General features: G+C 53.7%; 1 protein-coding gene across 5 annotated transcripts in view; it reads left to right on the top strand.

The window, feature by feature from the left end:
• The window catches only part of Scube1 (signal peptide, CUB domain and EGF like domain containing 1), a 121,960-nt gene that overhangs the window by 67,991 nt on the left and 41,704 nt on the right, over positions 1-12,265 (top strand). For 3 of the 5 annotated variants that reach the window (XM_039079288.2, NM_001134884.1, XM_039079292.2), the window contains exons 6-7: positions 2,702-2,818; positions 5,264-5,353. The exons of 1 other annotated variant lie outside the window; for it this stretch is intronic. In XM_039079288.2, coding sequence (XP_038935216.1) covers positions 2,702-2,818; positions 5,264-5,353 — 207 coding nt within the window. The remainder of the gene's footprint in view (positions 1-2,701; positions 2,819-5,263; positions 5,354-12,265) is intronic. One more of the 5 variants, XM_006242092.5, reaches the window with a different exon arrangement.

Raw genomic sequence — 12,265 nt, 5'->3', positions numbered from 1 at the left:
CTGTCACCAAGGCAGAACAAAGATGGCCTGGACCCTGGCCTGTCCCCACAGATGGAGACTTCCAACTTCAAAGGAAACACAAGCTATCTGACCACTTTCAGAGCAGATGGAGCTGACAATGGCTCTCCTGGTCCTCGTGCTAAGTGAGGGCAGAGGCAGGCACAGGCCCCAGACAGCACAGCCTCTAAAGACTTGCTCCATGCCAACACTAGAAAGAGGGCGCTAGTGAGCTCACTGGACCAGTTTGCCACTTTAATCCATCTAAGACAAATGCCCCACAAGAAGGCTTACCCAAAAGGCTCCTCTGGGTATCTGGCTTGGCTGGAAAGACTGGGGAGAAGCCAGAGTCTATGGAAAGCGAAGACCTCTACCCTAGTCACCACAGCGTCAGAAAAGGTCTAAGCCCAGCCTAGAACATGTCCTGGGCCATAGGTTCCCAAGCCCCCACCCTTCCTGATTAGGTATAGAAAGCCTAATTCTAAGGAGTTGGGACAAGCCCTATGGCTTCCCTGGAAGATGGGACCCAGGGGGTCTGGTTTTGGTCCCTTCTGAGTGTGAGGCATGGTTAAAGATGACTTGGGGAAAAAAAACAAAACTGGGTGGTGTTGGTGTGGTGGTACATATCTTTAATCCCAGCACTCAGAAGGCAGAGGCAGGTGGATTTCAGTGAGTTTCAGGCCAGCCTGGTCTACAGAGCAAGTTCCAGAACAGCCAGGTGTACACAGAGAAACACTGTCTTGAAAAAAAAATAACACTGTCTTGGAAGAGCAAATCCCCAGATCCCATGTAAATCTAGATACATAGTACTGTATGCTTGCTGTCCCAGTGTTTCTGTAGTGAGATGAGAGGAGGATACAGGAGAGTGCCTGGGAGCCCACAGGTCAGTTAGCATGATATACAGTGGTAAACAAGAAGAGACCCTTCCTCAAACAAGGCAGATGATGATGATCAGCTCATAGGACCCAGAAGACCTGCGTGAGCCCCAAGCTCACTTGTATTTCAAGAACCTTGGACTCTAGAGTTGGTCAGGAGCCCAGGCTGGAGCCAGAAAGCTCTATACTAGTAGAGAAAGACTAGGGCTCCATACCCCAACCCTTAACCCTCCAGAGTCAAGGGTCCTTTTCAGAGATGAGGACATTCCTTTACCCCTTGGTCTTCCCAGAGCCCAGCATGCAGAGCCAGAGAACTGTCTGTGGTACTCTGGATGCCTTGTTCCAAGATCCCCCTGTGACCACTATGAAGAGAATTCTCAGTTAAAAAAAAAAAAACAAAAACAAAACCCCAAAGCATAATGACCATCCTAAGATTGTCCCATCCCCTGAGACCTAAGCAGGTCCTGCTCCTGAGCCCTGGGCTTTTGTTCTCATGAGGGAACGCTGGGCTGGGGAAACTTGGGGCCTGTCACCACCATTCCTAAGTGTAGAAAGGACAGACTTCATGGAGGAGATCCTGTGGGCCATCTAACTTCCATGGAAGTGGGGTCAAGAGGAGGACACCACCGAGAGGCTCTGGCTGCTGAAGACTGTGTTGAGAGGCCAGATAGATACCCTGTCCAGCCATTTAAATTCTGTCTCTACCTGCTATGGAGACATCATTTGTCCAAGGTCCAGGGGCCAACGGTGACAAGTGAGCCCAGAGGGTCATGATAATCCCTTCCTAAGGAGAAACATGTGCGAAACGTGACTGCAGAGGTCCATTCTGCCGTGGGTGGAAGCCATGATGTCACCTCCAGTGACTTCTCCCCTTACAGCCATCTGAACGGACCTACTTAGTAGGCACGACTAACGAAGCTCTCAGATCTGGAATTCGATGCTCCTCTAATCAGGCCTGGCCTCAGACTGACTTCATAAGTGGATAATGCATGCAGACAGAGAATAGACATCCACTCAGGGTCTCTATGAGACATGATGTCCTGACACTTAGGTGGCAGCCATCTTGGCCACCTCGAGTAATAAAGAGTCTCCAAGAGCCCCTGGGAGAGATCTGACTTAGATCCTTGTCCTCATCTGGTGGTCTCTCCTCCCCCTGCCCCAGACAGTGGCAGTCGTCATTTAAATAAACTTGAACTTATCATTTCCCTACTTCAGACTGGCTCCTGGCCTTTTCTGGGTGCAGGCTGCCAGGGAGCATCTTGGATGAAGGGCCCTAGGTTGTCCGGCTACAGACATCACCAACCACATAATGTAGGTCGTTCCCAGCATACACCCCAGATGACATAAATTTGCTTAAGCTCTGCCTATCTCGGCATTGCTGAGTTCCAGGGTCAGGGCTGTGAGGGAGAGTGGATAGATAGTAAGAACTACGAAAATGAATATCACTTTGAACCACGGCTGTCATCTCCCCTACAACTGATCCTGTATGTCCCAATGTTAACAGGCATTTGCCCCAACAGGACCAATGTGGTTAAAGTGTCTTGCATGTGCATCTAGCCTCTCCCTTTCTCCCATGTGAGGCCCCAAGTCTACTCCTCATTCACCTCCAGATACTAGCATTCATTCCTACTGATACCCTGAAGGGCCTCAGGGACAGAGATGAGTCTCCACTACCATCTGTCTTCGAAATGCCGTTCCCTCGCCACCTCAAACTTCTACTTCCTTACCCCCACGCCCCCCCCCCAAAAAAAATGACCAGTGCCTGTAAACTAACAATTTCTGTTGTTGTTCTGTTTATACACACGTGTGTACACTTTGGGACTAACTAGTAACCTGTAACTATGGAAACGGAGGCTGTCAGCACAGCTGCGAGGACACGGACACGGGCCCCATGTGTGGCTGCCACCAGAAGTACGCCCTACACGCCGATGGTCGGACGTGCATCGGTAAGTAGGCACTATAACCTAGTACCACGTTGTGCCACACTGCCCCCGCAGGTGCCTTGTGTGGTCCCCCAATCCTGGAGGAAACAAAGGGGAGACAAGAAGAAGAAGCACCCACAAGGCCAATGGGTGTGGCAGGCATCCCAAGGGCAGCTTCTATGAGGATTTACCTTGGGTCTCTTGGTCCCATGGGACCAAGTTCCCTAGGGACATCTAGGTTGGGTCTCCCTATTGTCTGCAGCAGGACGCTTCAGCTTGGGGGTGGGGGGGAGTGTCATCTGTCCCTAATGCACTGGAATTTTCTGATGTGGAAAAGCCTTGGCAGCCACAATGACTCTGCACGAGCACTTGTAGGGTGCTGCAGGCTGCCAGGTGGAAACTGAGTTTCCTAGCACATGGCTCACTGTGAGGGTGGGGCGTGCACCCTGCGCGGGGCGTGTGCGCTTGGGACTGCTTCTCGTTCTGAGCTGGCCGGCTCTCCCTTGGACTTCCTCGCCCTCCCGAAGTCCCTCTCCTCAGCAGCTCCTGTCCTCTCACCTGCTTGCTCCCTGGAGTCCTGAGTGAGACCCAGCCATTTCCTTCTTCCAGGCCCACGTCCCCAAGGGCAGCTTGAACATTTGTGGTTATTTTGTGCAATAGTTACTAATATGTTTTTTTCCCTCTTTTCGAAAATAATAATAGCGAGATTTAAAAAAAAAAAACTAAGAGAAAAAGAATTTAGACCTTGGAGTCAAATGTCTGCTTGTTAGGACCCAAGATGAGCGGTGGGAGTCATGCTTGGTTCTTCTTTGCTATGGCCCCATTTCTTATGATCAACCTGAGGGGTGTTTCTTGAGGGGCTTTTGAGTGACAGAAAGGTGTTGGCTGAACCCATGTATGTATCCGTGTCCCCAAAGCTGCTGTCTTATCCCTCCCCCTGTCGCTGCTCCTTGGTGTCTTGGAAAGCCGGGTGCTAGGCTGGGAAGGGGGTCCTAGGTGATCCCTTCTGTGGTTGGGCTATCCTGCTGCCTGTGGTGGCTCTCCCTTCCTCTGTGTGGTCTCTTCTCTCAGACAGCCATTCTTGATTTCGTTTTACCCCATTCCTGCTGCTTCTCTCGTGATGGTCCCTGATTGCCTGTCTTGTCTGACAACTTGACATTCATTAATCATTTCTCAGAGCCAAAAAGCCAAAACCATACCAACCAATCAAAAAAAAAAAAAAGATTAAAAACCAAACCAGGTGTCAGACCAGTGTCTCTATTGCAGCCTGATCCCATCTAGAACCTCCTGTCCTCTGACCTCTCTCTCTCTCTCATCACTGTCTTGCCCAGAGCTCCCTTGAGCCACTCCGGTCTCCCCTCTGTCTCGTCTGTCCCATTCTCCCATGTCCAGTCGAGCCTGCCCTGCAGCGGCTGGACCAGCACAGACAGCTGCTGGGGAGATGAACTCCAGCCTGGGTCTAACCCTTCTTGCCTGTGTCTTCCTCACTCACCCTGTCTCATCTTATTTTTGGTCTTTTTTTTTTCTAATGTCTGCTGCATGTGACAGTCCCTGCTTGGATCTCTTTCCCCAAGCTCACACTTCCTGTCCGTCCCCTCTTGTTAGAAACTATCCCACCCGACCCCACCCCAGCTCCAGCCACTGTGGCTTCAACTCCTGGCCAGGATGAGAAACCTCCTGTCCCGCTTTGCTCCCTGTCACCAGGCCCAGTAAAGCATCTTGGGACAGCTTTGTGCTCAGTGACTGGGGGTTCCCTGGCCGGCCCGGGCCGTTTCCCTCCCGCACGCTCCTAAAAAATGACGGATCCTTCTCTGCAGCCCTTGTCAAGCACTTGAATGTTTAGCTCTGGTCCTCTAGACAAGCAGGCAACCAGTGCTGCCCAGATCCCTGGATTTTCTGTCTGTCCAGTGGGATCCAGCGTTCCGTGTGTATGTATGTGTGTGTCTCTCTGTGAGTTTTGTCCTTAACTTTGCATGAGTGGCAGCATCCTTGTAACAGGGCATCTGCTGTCGCAGGTATATCCATCACCAGACCTCGCAAACCTGTCCCCTTGTCCTGTGCTTTTGTGTCGTACGTGCTAGAGCCACAGGGACCTGTAACCGCTTCTCTCTGTGAGCCTATTGCATGCTGTCTGCATCCGTGTCCTCCACACGGGCTTCCTGCTCTGACCCCAGCCACCCACCCCGCCCGTCTGCACACGGGCCCTGTGTGCCCGCTGTGTCCAGGTCTGTGTCGTGGCCACCTTCCTCGTCTGCATGCAATCCCTCCCACCCTTGCTGCCTCTCTGCTTTGCCCTGAGCACACCCGCCTGGAAGTTCCTGGGATTAGCCCTTGGCGAGGGCACCGCGCTGACCCGGCATGCTGTGTTGGCTTTGTGTGCGCCACGCCAAGAGGCTGACTGTCTTGGGCCGCGGGAAGTGGGCTCTCATTAACCACTGGCTCCGTGTTTGTCCCTTACTTGTGTTCTAGAGAAGGATGAGGCTGCAATTGAGCGCTCTCAGTTCAATGCCACGTCAGTAGCTGATGTGGACAAGCGTGTGAAACGGCGGCTCCTCATGGGTAACACTTTTCTTCCACTTCCTTTGTTCTCCCTGCCCTTTTGGGTGTGTGGGTAAGTGTGAATGAATGCTGGCCTGGGGGGGTCCCGGCATGCGGTCACGTGTCACACGCCAGCCTCGGGGAGTATGAGAACCTGGGCACTGATTCGTGAGTGTACAGATAGATGCTGGCGGGGAGGTGCGAGCCCGTTCATGTGCTAGCATGTGGGTGAGCACGAGGATGTGTGTCTGTGTGTGAGGTGTGGGGTCTCCATGTGTTACATGTGAAGGCGGGGAGGCCCCAACGCAGATGGGAACTCGTTGTTTTCCTTTGTAAAACCGTTTGCCCTCCATCGAACACGCTGATTTCTTTGCTCGCATATTGTAGCAAAGAACCCAGCACCCATGTCTAGTGGCCTGAGAGTATAAACCACCTCCGCTCCCGTAGAAACTAACGCAAATGTTAGGCTTCAAGGGTGCCACACTGAGACTCGGTGGCCACTGGGACCCGGGTGGGAGGGGTTCTGTGCAGCATGGAACTCTGGCCTTGCTCTCAGGTGACCTGCTGCCTCAGTCTGCTGCTAGATCAGCCTGAGGAGAAAGGGATGGGAAAAAACCCACTCTTAGTACAGGGTCCCACCTCGCATTCCCTCCTTCCCCCACCCATCAGTGGGTCCCTGTTCTAAGTGGCTGGCCTAGAGGCAGTGCCAGCTGCCTGTGCCTCCTGGGCCTCACAGCTACAGCCTCCAGGGTTGTCTCAACCTGCTCGGTGGCACTGTGAGCCTCGGATAAACTTTTCCAGCTGTAAGATTGGGTAGGAGAGTCTTTATTTCTCAGAGAAGGAAACTGAGTCTCCCTGGCTTGCCCCAGGTCACTCATTACCCTACACAGCTAAGGGCCTTAGGGGCTGTGGCCATGCGGGTCCTGGAGGTCAGAGCATGAAAGTCTTAGCGAGGTCACCTCATTTTGTAACACTAGTGTGGAGGCACCAGCTGGAAAGTATATGAACTCTCAGAACTTCTCTCTGAAAGAGGCCCCTGTGAGAGAGTTGGGGTGCTCTAGGACTTCAGACCCCCCAGTGAGGCAGGACAGCACTCAGGGCATTTATTGTGCTAAATAGACACAGATCTGGAGAATAGCAGAGGTGAGCATCCTGTTTTGTTTCTTGTCAGAGCATACTTGGGCATTGGATTCAGAGACAGGCCACATGTGGACGGACAGACAAACAGACAGGGAGAGAGGGAGGGGAGCTAGAACTGAGTCAAGCTGATGGTGTTGGCCTCAGAGAGGGAATGCCTTGGGAGAGTCTGAGGCTGGAGGTGGCTTGGGCCCCTGAGATCACGAGACAGGAGGGAGGGAGGACAGGCCAAGGGAAAGCACCTGGCAGCGGGAGAGGAAAATGAGGGACAGGAAATTCTGTGATAGGCCAAGGCCTGGGCTACCTGGCTCCTTAGGTTATGTACTGACCCCTGTACTAACCAGCTTCCACCAGAGGTCAAGGTGAAGATGTGATAAGGCAGGCCAGGATACTTGGGGTTCACTAGAGTGAAGACCACATGTCCTGTTGTCATAAAACCCCCAAGATGACCCTGCAGGTTTCAGCCCGGAGTTATTGTGGATGGGTTTTATTTGTGGAGTGGGGAAAGCTAGAGGCTGAAGGTGCACCCCTCAGGAAGGGATGGCAAGGGAAAAGCTCCGCCCCCCTCCCACTTCCTAATTTGCCTCTCACTCTGGCTTTCTGGGCTCTCCACACATCTAGAGCAGACTGATTCTCAGCCGAGAGAGCCTCCCTTCCCTGTGGGAGCCCAGAGTCATATAATGCTCTGGCAGTGGCTTCTCATCCTGGGCTCCACCAAAGATGTGCATGATCGAGACTACATCTCCCACTCTAACTGATAGAACCAGGAACTTTCCAAGGGAGACTCTGTTGCCCTGACCACAGAGGCCATATTCCTTAGATGCCTATGAGTCAGTTATCACCCTCATGGTTGTGAACCAGAACCAAAACGCATGCACACGCACACACACATGCACACACACACACACACACACACACACACACACACACACACACACACATCCAGAGGATGTGACCCATAGAGGGACGTGTCAGTCTCCAAGCCCCCCAGCTCCCTCTTGGGACTTGCTACTCTTTGCCCAAGCTGTGTTATTTTGATTACAAGGCTCCCAGTTTAGAGGCTAGACGTGGCCCAGCCTGGGCTCAATCCTGCAGCAGCACTCGTGTTCTGGTGCAGGTAGCTTTTCAGGCTCAGAGCCCCATTCCTGTCAGCACCAGACAGGACAGGAAAGGCCAACCGACCCTGGTGATAACATTACAGAAGGTGAGAACATTACAATGGTTTCTCAGGACAAAGGTGGCTCCATCCCTGGCGGGACAACAGAGTATTAGCCCATTGGCTGAGAGAAAGCTCCAATGAAGCCATCCTTATCCTTCTTGGGGTGGGGCGAGAACCCTCCAGAGAGCAGGGAGAAATAGAATCCATTCAGACCAAACCGTCTAAGGAGGCCTCCCAGCACAGGGCCCTTAACACAATCCTGTCAGCAATGGCCTTCATGTCTTATGGGTTATAACTGGTCCGGCCAAGGCTGAGGACCCTCTGCTAAGGCACAGCCCACATTGGTTCTCTCTCATTGATCCAGCCCAGGGTTCCCAGTCTTCCTGTCCATAGCAGAAGCTCCCAAGCCAGACCTGCTCATGTGAGACCTACTGAACAGTGTGAGCTGTGCCTCCGCTCAGTCCTTGCAGTGGGGTCCCCCTTCTCTGACAGCCTAGTGTCTTCAGTCCCTCTGCCAAATCTCCCTTCCTCCACAGTGCTGCTTCCTTGGATCCCCACAACCCCAAAGGCATCTGTCCCAAATCATGCCTGCAGGCCCCAAGTCCTGAGAAGGGAGGCGAGCACAGCTAGGGTGGGCTCCTGCAGGTACCAAATCCAAAGCCAGTCATCATTCACAGAGCAACCCGAAGCTCTGTTAGCAGGCGTGCAGGCTCTAGTCTGTTCTCCCAAAGGCACCAAGGAGCAGAGCCTACAGCCAGCCAGCCGGGGCTCTACAGGAGCCCTCGGGAGAGCAGGAGGCCTGTGGCCAGGGCTGTGACTCCAACTTTGTACTCCACCCAGGCTTCACTGAGGTGGCACTGACATGGTTGATAAGGACAGAGAGAGGAGCTGCTCTACGCTAGCTGACCTCTGCACCTCTCTTACCCAACCTTCTCAAGCACACATTTCCCTGCTTCCTCTTGGAGTCTGTCTGGGAATGGATGCTGGATACTTATGCGTGTCAGAGTAAATAGGACACTGCCTAGTATGAGAGGGGGTGTCTTAGGTTTACAGGGATAGGAGTCCTGCCCCCCAAAGCCTTCCCTGTCCCTCTGTACTTGAAAGGCCCTCTTCATAAATGTTCCCCCTGATGGCCAGAGTTTCCATCCAGCCCAGTGTCCATGAGCCATCAGCAGCAGGCATTGCATAGGCAAGGCCCAGATCTGGAAGAGAGGTGACGATTTTGGCCTTGGAGCCAACCTACAAGGCCCCTGGGAGCCACATCTGCCAGGGTTGTATCTTAGCTCTCTGGGAGACATCTTTGCACTGGGACTTGCACATTGCATACCCACTAGAGCTGTCAGGAAGACGATATAAGCCCATGTGGGAAAAGCAGCTAGCATGGGGCAGCTTTTGCCAGCTGTTGGCATAGGTGGCCCAGAGTCCAAGCCCAAGAGTGGGGGCAGCTGTGAGTTTGGTAGGTGAGCGGGCAGGGTGAAGCCAGCACTGGCTCTGCCTGTCCTCCCCCAGTCCTGTCTCCCAGTGTCTGTCTCTGCCCTTCCACTCTCCCACTTCCCCCACCAAGGCCTCTAGTGCCTGACCAAGCAGCTAATGGGGGTGAGGGTAGCTTCCTTCGGGGGGTGTGTCCTGCTGGGAGGAGCTTCCTGGTGCAGCCTTCTCCAGCAGTCTGAGGTGGGCATCTCTGTCTCTCGTCTCTCGCACTTACCCAACCAGCCTCAGAGGAGCTGGAGGTCGAAGAGTGTGGTAGGCAGGACAGCACCCCAAGGTCTGCTGCATTGTGAAAGGTCCAGGAAGAGGTAGGGGGCTAGAGAACTGTGGGATAGGGAAATTAAAGGTGACAATGGCTTATACTAAGGGGGTCCACACTGCCACACTGTCTCAAGCCTCGTGAGTCTAGGCTTTGGACTCTACTCGCATCTCCCTACAAGTTGCCCACTCCCTGCTGGCAACTACACACCACAATTCTACTCCCCACGCCTCGTTTTCCCAGCCCACACCCCACTTATCTGGATGGGCATTGTCCCTCTGGGTGTACCCTCTTCCTGTCCTGAGCTCCCTGCCTCAGTGGGTCACCCATCACTGCCCAGTGCCATACTTAGGATGATTCTTTCTGGTAAGGCTACCTCCAGCTCTGATGTCCCAATCACACTTCCACTGGGCCTCAGTACAGCTCTGTGTCACCTGTGTGCCCCTTCTGTGCTCACAGGACCCAACTGCCCACAGAACTCCAGAAACTGGGCAAAATCGAAAAGGATCGGGTGACCAAGTTACGCCCACCTTCTAGACTGACCCCACGTGTGTCTAGTCATTTCCCTCCCTGAGTTCAGTCAGCTTATATCTGGGGCTGATGGGAGTTAATGGCGATTTGGCTCTCGAACCGTAGAATGGGTAGAGGTGGGCAATCCTGCCGGGGTTACCAAAGAAAAGAGGAAGGGTACCTCTGGCTGCCCCCAGATAAAGAAACTGAGACTTGAAAGACAGGAGCTACACAAAGCCACAGAAGCAGCACTTCTGGGCCTGGAGACCAAGCCTGGCTAGAGGACTCTCTACTGTCTAGCAGCCGGCTGAGGGATAGCATCACTGTGAGGTGAGCCTTACAGGCGGAAGGCAACCCTGATGTGGGCCCTCCTCTCCCATGACTCATGTTCTATCTGTCATAGTTGGGCCCAGGCACCTTTGACACTCTGACGCTTCTTGACCTCAGCCCTCTCAGGGTATACCCTCTTCCTGCCTGGGCCTGTGGCTGCATCTCACAACCCTGCCACACTGCCTGTCTCTAGATACCCAGCCTCCTCCCTGTCTCTCGCCCCACTAGTACTTAGCTGGAGGCACAGCCATCCTCCCTGGCACAATCCTTACCGCTTTCCTCAGCTCCTTGCCCTTTGGGATTTGACCCGTGTAACCCCCAAACCTTCCGATATGTGACCTCAGAGCCCTGTACCACTAACTACACTGCCCGTGCCTGACTCCTGATGTTTCTGCTAACCAAGCCCCAGTCTTGCCAGCACTCAAGTGGCCATGTATATCTCCGTGCCACAAATGGAAGGTGCAAGAAAACAGCGTGACCCTCCTCCACCCTGATCCAGACCGGTCTTCACCAGTGTAGAAAGAGACAAACCCATGATGTTCTTTCCTCCCAGCCTACCTTCCTGGGAAAGACCCGGCCTGTCCCCCCACCTCCACTTGTCTTCTGAGTCTCTCTAGCCAAGTCCCCCTGAACTGAGCATGTGGGCCAGGGCAAGCAGACTGTCTCTCAGGTCTCTCTCAAGCAGGGTTCCGAGACTGCCATGGACAAAATGGCGGGAGTCAGAGGCGGGGGATAGGGAGAGAGTAGGGGAACGGCTTCCGGTTCCTCCAAGTTGGAGCTTGTTGATACAGATATATAGCTGTTCTTATAGCATGGACCCCATGGTTAGACAGAAGTCCAACCTCGCAGCAGGGGCGCCTCCCTCCAGTTCATTCTGGCCCAGTTTCTGCCATCAGACCTGGCCTCCTTCTTGGCTTCCCAGACACCAGCCAGGGTCCATCTCCCATCCTTGAGCTTTGGTTTCCCTTTCGCTTGGTTTAGGGTTGAAGCTGTGTTCCCAAGAGGATCCTGAAGGAGCCCTGTGTGCAATTTCTGGCCCTGTGTAGCCCGGATCTGGTGCTCACATACAGGCCTCTCCTCAGTGTTCCCACTTTGGCAGGGCTGGGGACACCAGCAGGGAATCAATCCTGAGGCAGGTCCATGGTGAGGAGAGAGTGCTTGGCCTAACCTTGGTCAGCTGTTCCTGCCGAGCTGTGTAATTAAGTATGGGGTTACCAAAGATCGGCCAGGAACCCATAATCTAGACCCTTCCAAGAAAGCAATCTCCACCCCTAGGGTCTCACGAGCTGGGAGAAAAGGCATGCTGCCTCGTATAGAGGCCCCCCTCAGACCCTGCATACTGCCTACTCTAGCCCAAGGGTCATTTTTTTCTGGGGCAGCCACTGAAATCTGAACTGGGGCTTTGTTGAGCAGCCTCTTGGCTAATCGCAGGTCCCTAGTGGCACACACCGTCCCTGCAGCTGGACACTGTGGCCCTGCGTGCTTGTGCATGGGGCAGGAGAGGGCATGCTCAGTGGATATTAACAGCCGCTGATGGAGACTCAGCACAGGATCTGCCCGCTGCAGAGCACTGTGTCACGCCTAGCCCCGAGGACAGCCCCACATAGACAAAGGGCGCAGACCCAGATATCCACCAACCATGTGACCTGGAAGAGTACAGACCCAGATGTTCACCAGCTGCGTGACCTGGCTGTGTTCTTCCCTGAGCCATGCACAGAACAGACATGACACTCCTACCCCCCTTCCCCCTCCCAGGAGTGAACTTCCCCTCCTGTGAGCATCCTTCGTCTTCCCGGAACTCTGGACCTCACAGCGGGAAGGACAGGACGGGCTTGTATCTTAAAGCCCCTGTTCCTGCCTTCTGACTTAAGGAAAAGCCTCGGCCGTTACTTAGTATAGACAAGAACCTGGTCCTTCCGCAGGCTTCGGTCTCTCTCCTGGGTTTTCCTGTCCTCCAGCTCCTTCCAGGTCTCCTTCTGCAAACATGGATTTCCAAGTTGGATTTTGCATTCCCAGCAATCATGCAAACATCCCAACCTCCTTAGGTGCA

Source organism: Rattus norvegicus, chromosome 7 (assembly GCF_036323735.1).
Source record: "Rattus norvegicus strain BN/NHsdMcwi chromosome 7, GRCr8, whole genome shotgun sequence".
In the NCBI taxonomy this organism is placed as follows: Eukaryota; Metazoa; Chordata; class Mammalia; order Rodentia; family Muridae; genus Rattus; species Rattus norvegicus.
This window is presented reverse-complemented; position numbering and strand designations above follow the sequence as displayed.